Source organism: Equus caballus, chromosome 1 (assembly GCF_041296265.1).
Source record: "Equus caballus isolate H_3958 breed thoroughbred chromosome 1, TB-T2T, whole genome shotgun sequence".
NCBI classification, from domain to species: domain Eukaryota; kingdom Metazoa; phylum Chordata; class Mammalia; order Perissodactyla; family Equidae; genus Equus; species Equus caballus.
This window is the reverse complement of record NC_091684.1, coordinates 7,830,013-7,852,425: the sequence shown is the minus strand read 5'-3', so window position 1 is coordinate 7,852,425 and position 22,413 is coordinate 7,830,013. Positions and strand designations below refer to the sequence as shown.

At 46.2% G+C, this 22,413-nt stretch overlaps 1 protein-coding gene across 2 annotated transcripts in view; it reads right to left on the bottom strand.

Annotated features, from left to right (window-relative positions):
* Positions 1-22,413, bottom strand: part of ADAM12 (ADAM metallopeptidase domain 12) — a 335,115-nt gene that overhangs the window by 86,145 nt on the left and 226,557 nt on the right. For both annotated transcript variants that reach the window (XM_023637167.2, XM_070275598.1), the window contains 3 exons: positions 13,534-13,720; positions 6,457-6,522; positions 5,310-5,381 (listed from right to left, as the gene is read on the bottom strand). In XM_023637167.2, coding sequence (XP_023492935.2) covers positions 5,310-5,381; positions 6,457-6,522; positions 13,534-13,720 — 325 coding nt within the window. The remainder of the gene's footprint in view (positions 1-5,309; positions 5,382-6,456; positions 6,523-13,533; positions 13,721-22,413) is intronic.

Sequence of the window (22,413 nt, the reverse complement as noted above, 5' to 3'; positions counted from 1 at the left end):
TGGACGGAGAGACTGCACTTTCAGCTGTGTTATACACAAAGGTAACAGTGATCGGAAGCAGGAATGGAGGAGGTCCAGTGCTGATGTCTACACCAGCTTGCTAAGCGACATCCTCAAGGTCAGATGCCTTGTGTGGGCTGCAAGGTTGTCATCTGTGAAGGCGACACTATGTTTGCCTCTGACGACAGCTTTATGGAAGTAGTAACTAATGTCTGGAAAGAACCAATTGTCATTGTTTCTCAGAGCTAGCTCAGTGCTTACTAATCAAGGAGCTTTGAATTATAACAGTGGGTTACAATTTCCATGTATTAGCCCTCTCAAATCACATCCTTAGAGCAGATTTCATTCATTAAAGTATATAACATACACTCCCTCCCCTCCAAAAGCAGTGCTACTGACCGACTCTCAGACATGCTAGACTCCCTTCAAGTCATCACACAATCCCTCTGCTGCCTGCTCCAAATGTCCTCCCCAGGGTTCTTCCCGGTGGCTTCCTTTTGGTTCTTCCTAATAATAACCACAGCTAATGCTTAATGAGCATTGACTCCTTCCCGGGCACAGCGTGAAGTGCTTTCCAGGCTGTAGCTCTCTTGGCCCTCATGACAACTCTATGAGTTAAGAACCATTATTATTCCCATTTTACAGTCAAGGACATTGAGGTATGGAGGGATCGGGTAACCACTCAAGGCATGAGTGACATGGCTCGGGGTGGAATGCAGGCAGGCTGGCCCTGGTGCCCAGGTTTTAAACCACTAAGTAACACAGCCGCCCTGTGTGAGTGCTCAGACACCCTTTCAAGATGACCCACGGTGACCCCAGACCCAGAGAGAAGGTCAGTTGGAGCCTGGCAGCTTCCTGCTTGGCCTATGAATCCCAGAAGGTATGTGGACACAGCCCGAGACCGGCTGAATCAATTCACCCATTAACATAGCAACAACAAATATTTGCTTGGCTCTTGCTGTCTGCTAGGCTTGGCACTGGCACAAGAACAAGGATTAGGATGCCCTTGCCCTTGTCTCTCAACTGCTCAGAGGTCAGCAGGAGGCTCAAGGCACGGGACTCTTAACCACTATTACAGTTAATCCCAATAGAGAGAACTGCCAGGAAAAGGGTGCAAACAGGAAGTTCAGTGGTTGCTGTGCTAAAGAGGTCAAGAAAGGCTTTCTGGAAGAAGCGGACCTGAAAAAAAAATTGGGTAGAATTAAAGGGCAGTCCCCTGGGGTCCAGCATGGGAACTTGCAACCTTCAGCAACTGGGAGAGGAGACAACTCACACAAGAGGGAACTTGCCTGAAGAAACGAAATGCATGGAAGATGCATTCAGAAGTAGGTCACAGAGGTTCAGCCTTAAAAAATCTGCAGCTGGTTTGTTTTTTTTTTTTTTTTTGAGGAAGATGAGCCCTGAACTAACATTTGCTACCAATCCTCCTGTTTTTGCTAAGGAGGACTGGCCCTGAGCTAACATCCATGCCCATCTTCGTCTATTTTATATGTGGGATGCCTGCCACAGCATGGCTTGCCACACAGTGCCATGTCCGCACCTGGGACCCGAACTGGCGAACCCTGGGCCACTGAAGCAGAACGTGTGCACTTAACCGCTGCACCACTGGGCTGGCCCCTGGTGCTAACTTCTTAATGAGTATGAAGTGGGACAGACTGGAGGTGAAAGGTTAAAGAGGCAAAGCTTGGGCAATCATTTCCTCGGGCAGGCACATGCCCGCTCCCACCCTGCCATTTAATCAGGGCCTGGGGAAGGGTCTTTTAGTTCCTATGTAAAGGGTTTGTCTACAAGCATGAGCATCAGACATTTTTCACCTACAGGGGGAATTTCCTGAACTTTTCAGAATGTCACCTTTGTCACTATATCACTTCTCAATCTGTCAGTGTGGGATGTCCTTCTCTCTCTTCCCTTCCAGCCAATGCAGCCAGCCAAGCAGTTATTCATTTAGAACGGCCAAGAAGAGCCAAGATTTCTGCAAATGAGGAAGTTGCCACTGGAACAATCATTGTTCTTTGGGCCGAGACACTCCTACTTATCGAGTTGCAAAATTGAAGCTTGGAGCACTTGCTAGAGCCAGGACTCATCGGTTAGTTAGCAGACTTGGATCTAGAGAGCATCTGCAGGAGCCTGGGTACCCCCATCCAGGTCTTCAGGGTCTGCTGGGGACAGACGCACATGTGTGCTTGGCAACAGCTCTCTCCCGGCCAGAAACCCATGAGCAGCCAGGCTGGCAAACTCCATCGGGTCTGTCAGGGCTTTTCTGAGGTGTAATGTTCTTTAATTTCCAGTGCAAGTTATTAACAAATCCCCAATTTGTTATTGGTTTTGGAAACTGAAGCAAGGCATCAGATAGAATAAAATGCAAAGAAACACAAATGGAGGACCAAACACATCACTTAAAAAGGAGATTTCAGCGATTACCAGTCTGTGTTTAATATCGCCCATGGTTTCCTTTTACTTCCAAGGCCTGAGAAGAACTTGTGCTCCGTGCCTCTCGGTCTGCCTCACGCCAGCCTCCCTGGCAGAGTGTGGAAGGTATCCATGCCCAAGGCCCCACCCACCAATCAAACCAGGGTCCTGCACTGAGACTTAGGAATCAGCGTTTTAAAAAGTAAACACATAGACAAATGAACAAACCTCACTAGGGGATTCTAACGCCCAGCCCCGACTGAGAACCAGGTCTAACTCCTAGTGGTTTCCGGCAGAAGGTCCAGGATCCAGCCTTCACCCTCCCTGCCAGAAGGACTCGCCATTTACAAAAATCCTCCTACGTCCACTTGACTTTGGCATAAAGTTTAATTTTCAAAAAGTGGTTACTAAAATACATCAGCAAGCATGGGCTGCCTGGGAGTCTGACTTGCCTCAAAGGGCTGGCGGATGAGGACGGTATCACCCCAGGATACTGATGGCTGTCCGTGTTTTTCTGGCTTTCAGAGAGTTCCATCCAGCCATAGCCTTGCTCTGAGTGCCAAGCCCAGATCTCTGACCACTTGGAGCACCCCATGAAACTCCTGCTCCCGCTTCCCTAGGGGTATGAAGCCTACCACTGTGCTGCAATGAAAGCTGTGGTCATTGGGACCCCACTCTTCTCAGCCTCTGCTTCTGCTTGGTTATGGTGGGCTGGGACCCAAAGCAAGTGGGTAGAGTCAAGGCCAAAAGCCCCTGTGGGGACCAGTCACAGGGACCAGGGCTCATTCCTGGTCCTGCCTTTAGTGCTACTTGAACACATGCATTACTTAACTAGCCTCTGTTAACCTCAGCTTCCTCTGCTTTAAAAGTGGGAGTAATAGGATGTATCTGGGCGCATCTGCAAAGCACTTAGAGACTGGCACGCAGTAACTGCTCAATAAACTAGTAACCACATCCCTTCCAACATCTCTAATCCTTGACCCTCTCACACCCTCACTTCCCCGGCCCTGGGGCAGGTCTTTATAATTTGTGTGGCAACAGACCCCTCCCAGCCCTATTTGTCTTTGGTGACTCCATCCTCCTCACTGACTGCAGGGGTAGCTTTGTATCATCCCATGTCTCTCCCCCGCTTAAAAACACCCACCTGGTCTCCACTGATGCAGAATAAAATTGACATGACTTTGTGGGGCATTCAGGGCCCTGGCCACTGAATGCCCTGCATCTTCATCTCCTCCTGCTCTAGCTGTGCACGCACACACACGTCTGCACGCTTACCCATCTAGGCACATGTGCACACCCGCCCTTGGTTGCATGGAATTACTTGCTGTGTCTAGTGCCGTGAAGAGCAGCCAGGCCCCCCTCTGCTGTGCTCCTGGTGAAATCGTCCTTTTCAAGTCCCCTCCCTGCAAAGACTCCCTGAGCCCCAGGAAGAAGGAAGCGGTCCTCTTCTGCATCCCACAGCACTCGAGCGATAGCATCACCCTAGTTCCTATCACGTTTGGACCATGCTAAGTGGTTTGTGAGTCTGCCTCTGTGTGAAGCTGCGACCTCCTTGAGCGGAGGGACCACATCTGATGCATTCTGAATTTTTGTTTTGTGAGGAAGATTGTTGCTGAGCAAACATCTGTGTTAACCTTCCTCCATTTCGTATGTGGGATGCTGCCACAGCATGGCTTGATGAGCTGTGTGCAGATCTGTGTCCAGGATCCAAACTGGCAAACCCTGGGCCACCAAAGCACAGCATACAAACTTAACCCTATTCTGAATTCTTGATGCACAGTGCTTGGCACTGTCCATAATGCCTTGTAGAACGGAACTGAATTTCTGGAAGGGCTTGTGCTTTCACTTTTCTGAAAACTTTGAAAACTCACCTCAAATAGAATAAGGTTGTTTGGAAACATGGGTATGGTGAGGCATCCTCAACCTGCTATGTGTAAAATGTGACCATTGCAGAGGATCCCGGCTGTGAAAGATTCAGCAACGAGCTGGTCCCTTTTCCCTCTCGCCCATTCTCACAGGTGGGAGATGGGCTACTGCTGAGAAGTACGCTTGCGTTACAACAGTGGTTGTCAGCCGTGCCGCCCATGAGAACCACTTAGCCAGTATCCAGAGATCCTGCTGTCCAGGCCCCAGCCAGAACCCAGGCAGCGATGCCTTTGAAAGCTTCCAGGCTAGTCTGAGAAGCTCTGTTTCAGGGTGAGAGCCATCGGCACCAATGGCTCGATGCTCTCCCCCGCAGGGCGTGTTGCTGAAGGGCTGGTAGCATAGACCGTTTCACCATCTCCTCGTGAACAGGTAGTATAGGGAGCGTTGGTGAGCACACACTCCCAGAATTAGACAGACTTCCAGGGTCTCTTCCAGCTCTGAAACCACCTTTGTCAAGGGCGAACTCCCCACCTCCTAGCTCTCAGTGAGGGATTTTCCAAGAGCTGATTGAGCTGAAAGTCAGTTTCTGTGTCCCAGGACTGTGGAGGCCTTATAAGGGACATATAAATGAGAACCTGTCCTCAGGGGACCTGTGAGATCCACCCAGGGAGAGCTGGGAAGAGGCCCTCCTGGGAGTTCTCATAAGGGTTGGATACATCCTATAGGGGTTTGGATCTAAATGGGGAGTCCAAGATCCCCTCAGACTGGACCCTTGCCTGGTCAGAAGAGATCCTGGAGGGAGAAGCATCGAGGCCACCGCAGTCCGCACAGAGTGGGGTTGGCATCTCCCGCAGCTGCTCCAGGCCTGGGAATACCGTGCTCAGAGGAAGCGCAAGACCGCATTTCAGCCGAGGACCCGAGGCCGAACTGGGTCTGCAGGCTAACTAAGTCAGATGAGGTGTGCTTCATTCTCTCCCCCCATTTCCAAACATTTACGTGATTTGAGTGATTTAATTACCTGCAAAAGAACTTACCTTGTCAACGTGATTAGCGATCTCTATTAATCGCTGCTTAACTTTTTCCAGATCTTTTCCTTGCCTCTGAAACTTAATAATTTTAAATGTCAGCATTAATAACAGCAAGAATATCAATCAAATCTCATCTTCCCAGCTCCTGGAAATGTGAAGTCTGGGGCTTTATGAACCACTCGGGACCCTCCCTGGTTTACGTGAAGCGAGTTCCCCTCCTGTCCAGTCATTTCCCCGTCTAGGGACGTTCTGAAACTCCCTGAAATTCACCCAAGCCAAGCGCTCACAAGACAGTAACTTCTGTGAGTTTTCCAGCCTCATAAATGATGGAGGCAGTGACATGTTTTGGCAAAGAGAAAACAGACAACCAGAAGGCAGTCCAAAGCCATTTTTCATATCATCAACTAGATTTTAACTTCCTCAGAAATTTCTTATTTGTTTTTAAAAATTAAATAGCAAAAGTAAAAGAAGCCCATGGCAACAAGTCAAACAACACAGAGGAGAATGGATTAAAAAGTTAATAAATTCCCCCTTCTGCCCTCTAATCTGACCTCCAGAATGGGAACTGTTTTCTGAGAAATGGTCAAGCCTGTTTCATTCATATGTGCGGAGTGAATCTACCAGAAAATGTCACCTAATTCATAACATGTAGTAGAGGCAAGGAAGGAATACAGAGAAGATCATCTAAAGAAAGCTAAATAAAAATGAATTAAAAGAAAAACCTAACACAGCCTCAAGCCACACGTCAGAAGGTAGGTTTTTTCTGCAGTGTCTCTACAGCCTTCATTCACTCACTCATTTGGTTCAGGACATATTGGACAGTTTTAAACTAAGTTCCCCCCAAATGTTTTAGAATACAATCAAAAGCCATCTGCCATTTCTCCCAAACAATCCTCCCTCTTGGAGAGCTTAGCTACAGAGCAACTCTGTTTTTTCTGCAGTTCTTGCAATTATTTTGTAATAGCAGATACATTTTTAATATTTATACTTTATAATATCAGAAGATCACTTTTTAAATGGGTTGTTTACAATGCTTTTAAGGGCTTATAGAAAATGAGGTCAATTAAAGCACGTAATAATTTGCTAAAAATTTTCTTTGCCCTGTTTCCTTCTTTTTAACCAACTGTACCGAGAAATTTCAAACAGTTCTCACCTCCCGGTTGTCTGCTACAATAACCAGCTCGACGTACTTGGTCATCTTGAGGGTCTCTCTTTTATGCTGTCAAAAGGAAACACGGATTTAATTTCGCTTACTGTCTTTCTGGGGCTTCCAGAACACTGTCAATCTCTCTCGACCCAAACATTTTAACTAAGGCGAGCCTCTGTCCTCACCGTCCCCCCAGCTCCCACCCCTCCATTCCATCCATAAGTTTACCTCCAACCCCAACAACCTCTGTAAAACTTTCTCAAGGTGAGGGACCAGTTTCCATTTCCATCTGGGAAACCCTTGAAAAGGAATCTGATCTTTCTGCTGAATCATTGACTGTAGGATCAGAACAAGTTAAAGCCACTATTAAACAAAACTTAAATAGAACTCAGCATCAAGGAGCAAATCCAAGGCTCTGTCTGGAATGGGAGCCAGGCAGTGGCCGCTCGTTTCGGGCGGTATCCAGTACGTTTGAAGATCACTACAGAGGATGATGGCGTTCAGGGTCTCATGGGCGTTCCCTTCACCGTTATGGTCCAGTTTTGTGATTTGAGAAAACGGAGAAGAACCTATTTTGAGCAGGAACTGCATAACATTTCTGGGAAAACAGTGAGCAGTCCATTCCAGGGAGCTTATATCTTGCAGATGATCATTTAAAAAGCTGGTCAGAAGCAATGGAAGACGGGTGGTCTGGAGAACAGGGAACAGCCAGGCTGATATTACAGGGAACAGAGCCAGGCAAGAAGGAGGTGCTAGGAGGAAAACCAGAAAGGAACAAAAGAAAGAGAACAGAAAGAAACAATGTCAAGAAAAAAAAGACTAAAATAGGCCACGGGCAAAAAGGGATTTTGTAAGAGGGAAATAGTTAAGAAGAACATGGAAATTATATATAAAGGGGTGGGGCCGGGAGAAGGGTCAGGCCCCAGAAGCATGAACTCCCTGTCACATAAAGGCAGCCTCTGAAGTGGGTTACGTTTTAATCAAGTTTCCTCAGGAAACATTTGCACTCTTTCTTGAATTACTGGGAGAATCCCAAAGGCATTTTTAGGAGAATGAGAGCAATTCATGGAGGGTGGTCTCTAAACGCAAACATTAAAAACAGAACAACAAAGCCTCCTGTTTCTGCAATCAAATGTCGGCGGAGGGAACAGGGTCGAGCGGGTCTCGGTCCTCTGACGGAGCCTGCTGGTTTATGAGTCAGCTACACACACTGCTTAACGCGTAAACCTTGCCGGCCGTAACCAGGCTTCCAGACAAAAGCAAAAATGACCAAGGCGTGCTTTGATTGCAGTCACATAATCCTGAGGGAAACATCTTTTATAAAACAAATCCCCATCAGTCCGGGATCTTCCAAACAGATTTTTACAAGAAAAATGTTTGTATCATAGCAGTGTTCCTCCTGCCGCCCAGCTGTGCAGATGATTCATGAATTTAGGTATCCCTAAAGAAATCTGGAAACCTTACGGAGGAAGGGAAAACAAAGCACCGTGAAAGGTATCATTTCTCCTACTTTTACAACATTACAAGAGAAGAAAGTCAAGCTTTGTAACTATATGTTGTAGGCGTGCTTTATGGTGATAACTAAGTCCTTATAAAGGAAAACAGATTAGCCCCAGTGGTACCCACTGGTATACACAAAATGAGACACCTTCTGGAAGTGTGAAGATCTTGCCCCTTTTCCCGACTGAGGTGTGAAACAAGCAGAAGTCTCTTTTTTTTCCCCACAGTGCCCTGATTAACCATTAACAGATTCAGGTAATCGTACAGAAGAAAATAGAGCTCTGTAAATGAAAAAATAAATTAATCTCCCATTGAAAAATTCAGAAGGAGCCCTGGTTGTTTAGACGTTTACACCTTCCAGACTGCAAAAGGATGAAATAAACAACCAGGGGATATTACCAAGTGGTCTTGGGTCATCATTTAGAAAATACACAGTTTCAGATAATGAAAACAAACACATGATCACGATTTTCCTGTCTCTGCAGTTTTCAGAGAAGGCCCAATTTTCTCGTGAATTCAGAGAACTGCAAGCTCAGAGAGAAACCAAACCACATAGTAATAAAAAGCCATGGGGGAGTGGCCTGCTCATGGCTGCGAAAGTTCACTCTCCCATGCGCTGCACCCACAGAGGGCCTTAAATTACCTCCACATGAGTTCCACCGAGCTGGGCTGTCCAGTTTAAAAAAAAAAAAATCCTGTTTAAAATTTTTGATATGCAGAGCAACATTTGAAACTGGTTGCTTGATTGAACTTTCATTTTTGGGGTTATAAACAAAAGCCCTTCCCCAAATGGATAGAAACGTAAGCCTCTGAGAACGGTCCCGCGGGCTCTGCTGCAAGGTGGAGACTGAGGCGTTCTTGGAGCCTTGCTCAGGAGGGAACCAGATCCTGGGCCTCTTGAAGTCATCACAGACAAGTCCCCAGAGGCAGATTATCCCTCAAACACGCTGCCACTAGAACTCTGGCACCGGGAATTCAACTCAAGCTAGAAAAGCAAGTTGAGATTAGGGTCACAAGCATCCTCGTTATAACTCTTTCTTGATGGGAGCCATTCACATGTGTATCATTCATTCATCCCACATATATCTGCTGGGAGCTCTCCATATGCTCGGCACTTATTGGGTGTTGGGGATAAAGCAATGGACAAGAAACCCAAGATATGCCTTCACGAAGCTCACACTCTAGAAGGGAGGTGGGAAAAGAGGTGACAATAAAGAGTTAACAAAAATAAAGCACAGTCTGTGAAAACTGCAATAAAGGAAAGAAGCAGGGTTCTGCAATGACGGAAACAAGGGGGGAGGGGGACTAAGCTGGCTGAGACCTGGGGATGAGAAGCAGGTATGCGCAGAAAGTGTGGCAGGAATGGTGTTTCAAGTAGACGGAACAGCAACAGCAGAAGTCCTGAGTGTGTGGAGGACTTGGAGTGTCATAGCAACAGGCAGAATGGCCATAGTGTAGTGAGTCAGGAGTCAGCAGAGTGTGGATGAGATAAGGCTGAAGATGTGGGCAGGGGGCAGGGCCGTGGCAAGCAGGTTGAATGGCAGTCTAATAGTCTAAGAGTGATGGGGAGCCCTTGAATGTGATGTTTTTCAATATCACTCTGGCTGCTGGAGGAGAATGGGTTATAGGGAGGCAAGAGAGGAAGCCCAGAGTGCAGGTGAGAGCCAGACGAGTTTGGGGCAGTAAGGATGGAGACTGGCAAACAGTTTGATTCAGGTGTGACACAACCAAACAACAAAGAACCACCACCGCGGAACCAGGGCCAGTGTTTCCACAGGCAGCAAGACCAGCAAACTAAACGAGTCCAAAGTTTGGTTTATCTGCCTCTGAGTAAGGAAGGATCTCTGTTGGCTCCAGCGAGCCTCCAGGTCTTGACTCTAAGGCCACTTTATGAATATTTATAAGCTGAGCCCTGGTTTCCACCATCCTTACCCATGACTTGTGTGGGGCCGAAGCACATTCCCCTTGTATCTGCGTGGGCTGCGGCCTCTGGGGCCTGGCTAATATGCAGGCTGCAGGACTAACAAGCAAGAGAGACAATAAGCTGGGAGAATGGGCTGAATCTGATGAACTGAATGTTAATGGGGACAAATGTGCAGTACTGGAATTGAGTCCAAAACACCAATGGCACAAGTGAGATCTGTTATTTATTTATCCAGAGTTTTAATCAATTCAAGTCTCCACAGGAATCCACACCTGGAGATGTGGGAGCCTCAGCTCACACTGACAGACGCTCAGAGCCCAGGGCCAAGGAAGCAACAGTGGTGCTGGCTGTCATCCACCACCAAGCTTTAAGAACCATTAAGGCAGTAAGGGAACTTCCTCTGGTCTCTTAGAGGAGCTACGGAAGTGAGGATGCTTACGTTAGAGAGAAATTAACTAAGCCTGCTATAACTAATGAGTCTTCAAACAGTTGTGGCCAGTTCCTGATATTGAACTATTATTTGGCTCTACATATAACATATATTATCATTATTACTACCACCACCACTACTAGGGCTTCTATTAAAGAAATATGACAGGTTGTCTAGAAACCCAAAAGCAATGGCACTGGTCCAGCTCAAGATGGCTGCATTTGAGGAAACACAGTAGTGTCTCCATGATGGGCTGTCCTTCTTGTACTCAGTAGGCCAAGCAAACCCTGCTTTCTAGAGAAGGCGTCAACTTTTACATTTAACTCATAATTATCCATACTAACGGAGGGGAACAGGAGCACAGGTGATCCCCAAAGAGAGGATAATTCAAGCATAATTCACCTTTGCCTTTGGGATGTATTACGTGATTTTTCCCAGCAGTGGATGTACCCTGCCGTGGCCTTCCCTACAGCTTGCTCAAGGCCAATGTTACGATGAGCTGGCGCTTTGAATGCGTAGCTGATGGAGAGGAAAGGAGCATGTCCCAGCAGAGCTGAATGGCAAGGACTCTTCAGGCTGGACTCACAAACCTGCAGAGGAGAGCCCTGAATGGGATGCTCTCCGTCTGCGGGCTCCCTTCCAGAAGCAACTTGGGTTCTCACTAAAATCTAATGTAGAGCCTTGTAAAAATGACAAACAATAGCTCAAGCTTATATTATAGCCAGTGCACAGCCTGAGTGCAGATTTATTCCTGCTGCTCTGGGAAGAAAAACGCTAACAGCTGCAGAAAAATCTCAGCCTGTGCACCAATCTTTGCAACAGTTAACATTTAGTAGGGGCCCAAAAATGCCGGGAGAAAGCAAACCCAGTTGCTGTGCTGCATTAACAAGATGAGTTAGCTGAGGTTACCTTGGTTTTCGAGTGTAAAATAAAGGCAGAGTAAGTGATGCGGGTAAGCGGCATAGAAGTCGAACGTGACCCTTTCATATTTACCAAAGGTGCTGCCCCAGACTAGCTTGCATATAATTTCAATGTTAATGGGGACAAATGTGCAGTATTTGCAAGTAATTTTTTGTATCGCTTTCACCATATAGATGTGCTTTAAGTCAAGGACGTTGCCGTAAAAACAATCCACAACTATTTCTAGTGAGAAATATTGATAACAGAGTTGAACTGAGTTGGAGGCCTTCCCTTTTCAATGAAAAGGTTCATTCACCCTTCAATATGCATTATTAACAAAACAACATTGTTACTCAGGTTTGCCCCATCTCTCTCCAAGTCAAAAGGACTGGAAATTACTGTGCCAATCATAGTTCTAGAGAGCTGTAAGCCTAGTTAAAGAATTAAAATAGGGCTGGGAAGTACAGAGCACGCTCGTACTTCTAAATGCAATGGCAAACATATCTGAGCGTCATTTAAACTGTCAGGTTATAAATCTCCTAACATGGGTGATGCGTATTCAACAAGGTACTCAAGGCAAAGCGCCTGGAAAACAAAATGCAAATGTTCCCCTTGTTTATGACGGGAAGGGCGACAGCTCAATCCCAGCTCATCCGGGGTCTGGAATCAAAGGAAGAGAGTTTGAAGAGTAAAATAAACACGCCCCGGGACCACAGAGGCTGGTCTTTGCTATTCTAGCTCTTAGACCTGTCCCTCTAAGATGGGGGATGGGGAGAGAAAGGCACAGTGATAACTCGCTTGAGCTGTTGGGTGGGTGGTGGGGTGGGGGGAGTGCTCTTCCAGCTCTGCTCCCTGGGGTTCAGACTCAGTCTCCTCCAGTGAGCGTCAATGTCAAAGTGAGCCACAGTTTCTGATGGGGTGTTATTCCCCTCCGGCGTGATGCGGAACAGAAAGAAAAACAGGTTCTGAGCACCTGCCATTGAACATCTTGGGAACATGTCAACAAACAGAGGAAGTTAGGGTCATACAGGTAGGACTCCAGGATGGAAAGAATGAACGTAAAAATTACAATGAAAAGTCCCGAAATGGTTCCGTTAAGAGCAGGTGAGGGGACCACAACCTATCCACAGGTATGGGGGAAATTTTAGGAATGGGAAGAAATTGTTTAGGATACCGTTTACTATTTAAATTTAGAAAAATGATTAGGAATGAACAAAGAGGAATAGTATTTATAAAATGTTGAATGTTAAGCAGCGTAACACTTAAAGTCAGGAAAGACAACGTGTGTCAAGTGGAACTTTGATCGTGTCCCTAGACTATCAAATGAAAGCACAAGTGATGCCATATCTATGAATTCTTGATTTCTTCTTAATAGAGGAAGAGGAAAGCCAGAGATGAAGAATCAGGAAATTACTGGTAAGTTCCTATCTGGTTGTAGGTGTTTAAATTCAGGGCCTCCAGCCAAATGTGGGGAACGGCTGCCCTCACTCCTTTTTAGGAGGGTTCTGCTGTGGCCTATGGAACCCACATAACACTGGGTGTAAAAGGGTCAGCCAGACATTTGGGGCAGAGGTTTCACAGTGTTGCACCCTGGGGTGTCAGGGCCCCGTGTTTCTGTCCACCTGGCGGGGAGGGAGAGCTGTAGCCCAGACTCTATGAGGCAACTAGTCTTCCCAGTTCTGGAGTAGAAGAGAAGACCTTTGATGAGCAGACCCAGGGGCAGGCAGTGAGAAAACACAGACCACTTGGACAGTCACAGGCGGTAAGCAGGACAGCATCTGCAGCACGGACTGGGGAAGCAACACCCCTTAGCAACACACTGTGTGGAGAGACTCAGTTCACCTCTGCACAGGCAGGCAGGCAAAGGCTGGGGACAGTCTGCAAATCGTGATGAAGACCCTAATTGTAAAGCAGACTTGTGAATGAAGAAACTCCATTATTGTCTTTCTCCTCCCGAACAAGGAGAGCTGCCTGAGAGTGGGGGAGGGTCCATTCTTGTCTTGTTTACCATGGTAGGGCGTAGCCCTGGGCCTTGGCCCACAGTAGGTTCTCACCGAAGACATTATCAATGGTGAGCTTGTCGACCTTTGAGCCCGACTTCACTCGGCACAGTTTGATGGTGAGGCCAACACTTGTAAGATAATGATGGAGAGTCCCATATTTGATTATGCTCTGCCCACATGATATCAACCACTCCAGATAAACTGGGTGATTCCACCCCCCAGATACAACATCCAGATGGTGGAATTTCTCCAGATGTCCTAGCACTGGGTGTCCCTAGCTGGAGCGCCCAGCTCTCCGAAAACACAACATTGGGTTTCCCTCCTACCCTTCTTGCCCGCCTCTGGGAGGGTGGTGGGAGCCTGTTATCCGCAGCGAGCCCCGACGTGTTGTGATGTGATCCACACGACCCCCAGACGCCCTTCAGGGTCTCCGCTGGGAAGAGCTGGTATCTATTGGTTGCATTTTTCATTGGTTCTAAGATGTAGGTTTTATTTTCAAACGTAATAAGTCCCCTGTTGAAAGAAATAAGAAAAAATATATAATTTTTAAGGGCAGCTTCTTCTGTATGGTTGAGACCCAGTTCTTAAGGAGAGAGAGAATGAAGAGAGAAATACCAATTTATTTACATTCTCAAATTTTAATTGGAAAGGGCCTTTCTGTGCCATATGTTTGCACTGATTCATTTTGCAAATCTTTTAACAAGTCTGAGAAATCTCTTGTTTCAGAATTTCATGGTAAAGAATAGACTGCATTTAGTCTTTATTTTTTAAACTTCTCAAAGATATATTGCTGGGAAGAAGAGTTGAGAAAAAAGCTGTTTCACCTGCTTAGAACATAACTATATCTGAATTAGCAGACACCATTCAGACGGGAAATCCTACATCTGAATGATTCATCCTGATCAACTATATTTCCTAAATATTTGAAAGGATTCTGATGTAAGGTTGCGTATAAACTTATGTGCTTTTTCTTTTTTTGTATTTACTTATTTAATTTGTGGGAGATATGTGACTAAAGGAACCAATGTAAGTGCACAGAGCATTAGAACTTCTGCTTGAAGGCAGAGGTCTGTGGGGAGCCTGACTTGGCTAAAGGTGGACGCTCTTTATAGGGGTGAAGAACACAATTGAGAGACGTCAGAGAAGGTGGCCTTTGGAGTCCGGCCATCTGGTTCAAGTTCCAGCCCTGCCACTTACTAGCTGTGTGACCTTGGCCTCTTTGAACTTTGCTTTCATCGCTTGGGCAATGAGATAATAATAATTACTTCTCAGGGCTGCTGTGTCAACTCGTTGATACTTTTAGCCCCGCAGAGGTCACCAGTCAGGGCTTGAATGGCAATGGCTTTGTTATTGACAAGGGTAGATCCATGGACCAGGTTTCTGTTAATGTGGTTATTCTAAAGACTGACAACTTCAGGAAGGTTCTATGCTTTGTTAACACATCTGCCCACATACTGGCCACTCATGGCTCCCCGATGTGAAATACAGCATCATTAAGATAAATATACTTCTGGAAATGACAATAACTAAACAAGAACCTTTTGTGCTAAGATTTAGGTCTGGGAATAAAAGTATAAGTTCTTTTAAAAATTGGACACATTTGCTAAACATTCTAACTTGCAGAGACAGAAGGTGGCATTAGGCCATGGACCACAATGCATGTCTGACCTTCTGGAACAGGACAGAGCTGAAGCTGGGTCTTGCCTCCTGGAAATGAGTAATGTCAGTATTTTAATTTAAAAGGCTCTTCCTGATGTTGAAAGAAGGATTTGCTTTAGAGAAATGGCAAGTTGGGTAATATTAAACTGGCAGCTCAAAGACTTCCCACACATCTAGCAACTTCCATTATTTAGCAAAGCGATCACAATCTCTCCACCATAGAAATGCATAAAATTTCCATGCAAAACTCATCTGATTGTAAACAGACACTTCTAACACGGTGACTCTGAGCCTTTTTTGAGACATGAACATCCTTATACTCTCCCCAAAATGATTTGCATTCACATATATCCACAATATTTTGCAGACAATTTCAGGACATTCAGGACTATAGATGAAATCCATGGTTTAGGGCGGTAGTTGTAACACATGATTTATACTTCATCAACCCAAGGATTTGAGTATACTTTAATCCTTAAGAAATAGCTGAAAAAGTTGGGTGCTCCATCAGTTTCCTTCAGACAATTTGAGCTTGCTTCCAAAGGAGGGACCTTGTAAGGTGCTCTGAGGCCATTCATTATTGGTCATTATTTGTCCAGTCATTCACTCATCCTATGCTTATTGATGGTCCATTTATAGGTGACTACTTAGACATTCTTAAATTTTAAAAGAATGACAGTATTTCAATACTCAAACAGTATGGAAAGATGAGGTCTGAACTAGTCAAATATTTATTTTGAACACAACCAGTGAACAAATACACACTAATCAATTCATTATTATTCAGCTGGTTTACTCCAACCGTCCCGCTTTAGGAAGCATTATAGATGGTGGGGGAAACGGACATCATGCCCGGGACACTTACAGCCTGATGGAGAAGATAGACCAAGACACATGGGACGATCTGAAACCACTGGAGAGCTAAGCTGTGTGTTACCAACACTCATAACATTTACCTGTTCAGAAATAGGAGGAGCCAATGTGATTTGGAGTAACTGAAGAATTTTTGGCTATTTTTAAATCCCACAGATTGATTAAAAATCATCATATATAGCCATCCTCTTGTGTTCCCCGCCCCCCACCCCCTCACGCCCCAACTAGTGTCTCTGTGTGTCTCCACGTAGATCACACAGACATGACTTTGGTCATCAACTCTGTGGGGTGGCTTGTATCTCCTTCCTTGAAAAGTTCTCTAAAATAAAACTTAGATTTCTAAGCTTAGGATGGCTAATAGGGAATTTTAGTTTATTAAAGTTGATTTTAAAAAAGCCTAAATTAAGAAAGAGAACTTTTTTGAAAAGGGGAAAATGAACACACTTGAAGGGAAAATACAGGTTTGCTAGAACAGACTTTCTCTCCCTAAAAAGAAAATGACACCAACGTTTCATTTTGTACTGCAACATTGTCTATTTTGCACTGGATTTAAGTAAGCTGAATACTTACAGTAAAACATGTCACCCAGTTCTAATCAGGAGAAGCAAATTACCAAAAAAGTTTTTCTACTTAATGGAAAATTTCTAGAAATTGTTACTTAGTCATAAAAATGTTCCCATATCTACTTTTATCTTTTAAGTCATCCAAAGGCCAGATGTTGAGAAAATGGGGTGAAGCCTTTCCTTTTACTCCAAACAATTGGCAGCCTATAATACAGCTTAATTAAATAATTGCTTTGGACTGTCTTGGGTATAATTAATCATTTAGCTCTAGAGATTGCTGGAAACCACAGTGGACACAAAATTCAAGGATTCAGGGTTTCTAAGATGTAAAGTTTTGATGTTCTCACAGTCCTTACTGGCCCCACGCTAGATAAGCGAATGTAACTTAAGTCGAATGTCATAGATATTCAGTTGTAAACTTGGAGTTGGAAGTATCTCAGAGTATGGAATTTAAATCCAGGAGACTTTGAAACTGAGAGTCTTTTTCCCTTGGTGGAGTAGGGGAGAAAGGTTAGAAGATAGTCTCAAATGTTTGGGAAAGTTGAAGCCTGTGGGTATCTTCTCTTCGGGGAGAGGAGGAGAATTGGGAGGATACTGGACCGGCCAGCACAGGGAGTGTGAGGCCAAGTTCTCGGGCAGTGAGCTGGGCATGGTCAACGGAGGGAGCAGAAGAGAAACAGGTGGCTGGGGGTGACAAGGACCATCCCTTATGGTGCTCTGCCTAGGATCCAGGCTCTGGGCTGTGCCCATTACATTTATTACCCATCGGATCTCCACAAGGCAGCAGCTCTGGCCATTCTCTCCACTGTCAAGGGCATGCACGTGGCTTGAGGCAGAGCTGGGACCATGTGTCTAAGTCACAGGTTTCTCAATCCCCATGCTCTCCTGCCTCCCTCCAGCGCTGTTTTGAGAGGGGTGTGGGGCCTGGAACAGGGATGAGAGTGATGGAGGCAGAAGTCGAAAGGAAAGGGACGAGAGAAATGGAGCTGCTGCTTTGAAAATAGGCAGGCTGACTTTAAATGTTAAAATCCTGTTGTTTTTCCTTCAATGGAAATGAAGAGGAATCTATTAAAATTTTAAATTGATTTTGTTAGCTATTAAAGAGAAAACTCAGGAGACCTACCTATATTTCCTCAAGATGAGCTTTTGTCCTTCTTAAAATTCAGTTTTTAACCTCCAAAGCAGTTGTGTCCCCGGCAATAACGCAGCTTAATGTTGTTGTTTCTATTATGATTTTTCTTACTAGTCCCAAGCAAGCGGGATAGTGGTACATGGATTTTGACTACTTGTAATAAGATAATGATTAGAATATATGAATTATCTGGGCTAGTTCCATGTTCTATTGCTAACTGAATTTTCTTGGGAAAAGGCTTTTGGTTTCAATAGCACGCTGCCAATCATAAGTTAGAAACGCAGTTGGCATGAAATATTTTTTTTTTTTTTTGGTGAGGAAGATTGGCCCTGAGCTAACATCTGTGCCCATCTTCCTCTATTTTGTATGTGGGACATCTCCACAGCATGGTGTGAAGAGTGGTGTAGGTCTGTACCAGGGATCTGAACCTGCAAACCTGGGCCACTGAAGCAGAGCGTGTTGAACTTAACCACTACGCCACTGGGCCAGCCCCTATGAAATTTAATTTCAGGGGTTTTTTTTTGGAGGAGTTCATGGGTAAAATGTTACATCCCACCTCATATAAGATTGATACACAGTGATGGTAGCAATATTAGTGAACACATAAGCACCACAGGGTTTATTTTCAATGAGTAACTTCCATGTGAACTATTGATGAACAATCAAAGCAAATATTCACGATCCCCTACTATGTGCCAGTACTGGGCTAGCGCCTTCAAAACACACACAGATGTCTCACCCATGCTTCCCACTGCAAATGTAATCCATAACCAGGCTCGGGAGGCGTGACAAAAGACCCCAAACATTAAACTATTATAAAGGATTTTAAGAATAGTTATTATTGTCATATCAGTAATAATAATAGCAGCTACAATTTATGAAGAGACCACTCTGAGCCAGGCTCCTTTTCAAAACAACAGCTTTTCTGAGAAATGATTCACATACCATTGAGTTCACTCTTTTAAAGCACGCTATTCAATGGTTTGTAGTATATTCACTGAGTTGTGCAAACATCACCACTATCTAATTCCAGAACATTTTCATCACCGTCAAAACAAACTGTACCCACAAGCAGTCACGCCTTACCCTGCCCTGCCGCCACGAGCCGGGCTCTTGAATTCTTGATTTTCTCTAACATTTACAGCAATTCTGTAAAGCAGGTATCATGAGCCCCTTTTACTAGTAGGCAGCCAACGATAAGAGCCCAAGGTCACTGCAGTGGGTTGAATAGTGTTCCCCAAAAAGATATGTCCAAGTCCTAACCCCCAGTACCCGTGAATGCGACCCTTGGAGCAAAGGTCTTTGCAGATGTGATTTTCAGGATCTCAGGATGAGATCATCCTGGCTTTCAGGTGAGCCCTAAATTCAATGACGTGTGCTTATAGGAGACAGAAAAAGGAGATGCAGGGCCACACAGGGAGGAGGGCACGTGAAGATGGAGGTGGAAACTGGAGTGATGCATCTACAAGCCAAGATACACTGCGGAGTGCCAGCAGCCACCAGGAAAGAGGCATGGAAAGGGTCCCCAGGCAGTGCCTCCAGAAGGAGCCGACCCTGCTGACACCTTGATGTCAGCCTCTGGCCTCCAGAGCTGAGAGAGAATACATTTCTGTTGCCGTAAGCCACCCAGTGTGTGGTCGCTTGTCCGGCCAGCCTAGGAGACTCACACAGTCACACAGCTGTTCAGCGGCAGAGCCAGGATTCCCCAGATGGACCTGGCTCCCGGGCCTGTTCCCCTGTCCTTGGCCACACCGGATGCTCAGCCCCACCCCCCACCCCCCCCCAGTCACCAAGGACTGAGACCGGGGAGGGGGCAGCTGACTTCCGAATGCAAAGTACGGCCCACAGGACGGGTGGTCAGCCCAGCGTGGATGGAGGAAGGGTTGATAAACGGCCCGTGTGGAGCAGGTGACCTTGAAGGGGGTTTTAGAGCATGGGAGCACTTGAAGACATGGGGAGCACGGGGGCCAGATGAGTGGCCTCGAAGGAGCAAGAGTACAGGTGAGGGGAGGCCAGAGCGTGCTCAGAGACACCAGACCCGTGAGGACACGTGCGGATGGACAGGGAGAGTTGGAGAAGGAAGGGGGATGGGACTTTGGGGCAGGAAATGGCAGGCGAGGCTCGTGGGCCCCGGTCTCCGCCTCTATCCTTCCCCCTGGCTTTAGGCCTCAGGCTGCCTTGGTGGCCTCACCACTCATCCATCTACACACTGTTCATGCAGACCAAGATACTGTCCCTCACACACTTCACATTCCCACCTGCCGGGACTTCGTCTTGCTGTTCCCTCTCTCCTCTGCCTGTCCCCACCTCCATCCCAGCAGCCTTTATCAGATCCACCTGCTCCCTCTACAGTAACCGGTGGTGGTGACCCCTCCGGCCTTGAGGGATGCAAGCCGGGCTAGCGCTGCATTCTCCTCCTCCGTGTCCCCACCTAAAGGCCTCCACTGCTCCTGGGGCAGCCTTTGGCTGGAACCACCTTCTAGGCTGATGCGTGACTTCGAGGTCCAGGTTAGCCATCCCTTCCTTCAGGATTCCCCGGGATTCACGGCTTTCTGCTGAGTTTCTCGTGCGGTTTTGTGCACATTTACTCCATAGCACTTACAGCATCACATTAAAATGACGTCTAGCTGCTTGACACACCCACGGAGTATTTTCCTGACTTATTTTCGTCTTGCCGGCCCCAGCACCGGGACTGGCACGATCAGCATGGCATCAGTACGTGAGCAGGTGATCAGTACACGTCTGTGGGAATACTGTGGAACAGACACGTGAGTGAAGGAGAAGCTTTGACGTGCTGGCCATTGGGAGCCATGTGGTTTTGAGTGCAGAGGGGTGGCAGGACTTACGATATGATCGAGCAGTAATTTTGAAACACGACCTTCTGGAATGTGCAAGATGGCTGTGAAGGGAAGGGTGGAGGCAGGAAGCATGGGTGGGAGGAATTTAGAAATCTTGGAGTGAGGCTTGCTCCAGGGTGGTGACGGCGAAATGTGAAAGAAGAGATGGATGGAAGCGATGCTGTAAAGGGGCATGTGCAGGGCTCGGTGCAGGAGGAGGTTATCAAAGATCCCCAGGGGCCAGCTTATGAGCCTGAGATGGGCTGACCTTTAATAGAAAAGAGGTCAGGAGGGGCGCCAGTCTGGGGACCCAGAGGAATTTGGATCTGGACATTTCAAGTTTTGAGGGAGGGGGGCCTGAGAAGAGCTGAGACTTGACCTTCAGGGTGGAGCCCAGTGCAGCCTTGGAGACGGTGCGGACGGGCCGCGAACCCAGCAGTGGCTCCCACTGATGTTTACACAGGATGGCTGAATGAATATCTCCATGGGAGGAAGAGGAAGAGTGAGGAGAGCAGTGCAGAACCCTGGCCATAGACGGCGTGGCCAGAGGATCAGAGGGCAGCCAGTGTAGGTGAGGCAGACAGAAGCTGAGGGAGCAGCAGATCACAGTGCAGAGGTCAAGTTCAAATTGGTTTTAGCTCCACTCTATGCTAATTTCTTCCTTAATACCATCTACTACTCTTTAAAGATTTTTTTAAAATTTGGACTGGTCGGGATTAAGTTTCACTGACCACTCGGCAGTTTGGGGAGGCACCTTTATCCCCCCAGTGTTTACTGAGAGCCCGTGATGTGCCAGGTTCTAGGCAGTGCTGGGTCGGGCCTGCCCTGCCTTCCTGGAACTCATGGTCTAGCGGACAGGAAAGTGAAGGCAAGGTCATCTCCATGTGCCTGCGTTTTGGGTCCCTTAGACCACTCTGCCCTGGGCCATTTAGGTGGAGCTGTGAGATCTGGAAAAACCACATCCATCCAGGTGAGCGAACACTGGAGCTGAGCTGCAAGGTGCCGGGGGGGATGGCGATTGCACGGCGTCCTCAGATACGGCTGGCGCTGCAGCCCATTGCCCAGCCCGCCCCTCTCCCTCCACCTTATTCTCCTCCTAAGATCCTTTTCTCTTTTTACTTTCTCAGCCGAGAGTTCTTCTTTAATTTCTTCAGTGATCCATTGCTTGTTCAGTAGTGTGTTGTTTAGTCTCCACATCTTTGTGCCTTTCTCAGCTTTTTTCTTGTAATTAATTTCTAGCCTTATAGCACTATGATCTGAGAAGATGCTTGTTATTATTTCAATTTTTTTAAATTTGTAGAGGCTTGCCTTGTTTCCCAACATATGGTCTATCCTAGAGAATGTTCCATGTGCACTTGAGAAGAATGTGTATTCAGCTCCTTCAGGGTGGAGTGATCTATATATGTCTATCAAGTCCAATTGTTTTAGTTTTTCATTCAGCTCCACTATTTTCTTGTTGATTTTCTGTCTGGATGATCTGTCCATTGATGTGAGTGGGGTGTTGAGGTCCCCTACTATTATTGTGTTGTTTTTAACATCTTCCTTTAGGTCTGTTAATAGTTGCTTTATGAATCTTGGTGCTCCTGTGTTGGGTGCATAGATACTTATAAGCGTTATTTCTTCTTGATGAAGCGTCCCTTTGATCATTATATATTGTCCCTCTGTGTATCTCTTGACCTGTCTTATTTTGAAATCCACTTGGTCTGATATGAGAATTGCAACCCCTGCCTTTTTTTCCTTGCTATTTGCTTGAAGTATTGTCCTCCACCCCTTCACCCTGAGTCTGTGTTTGTCCTTGGGGCTGAGGTGTGTTTCCTGGAGGCAACAAATTGTTGGATCTTGTTCTTTAATCCATTTTGCCACTCTGTGTCTTTTTATTGGAGAGTTCAATCCGTTCACATTGAGAGTGATTATTGATGCATGTGGACTTAATGCTGTCAATCTGTCGCTCATTATCTTGTTTTCCTGTGTTTCTTTTCCTGTGTGCTTTAGACTACCCATTTAATACTGCAATTTCTTATGCTGGGTTTCTTAGATTTTTCCTTATCTATGATTTGTGACTCTGTTCTGTACTTTATTTTAGTGTCTACCTTGAAGTTTGTATTTAGAATCTCGTGTATAATATAGTCTATTCTCTGGTGG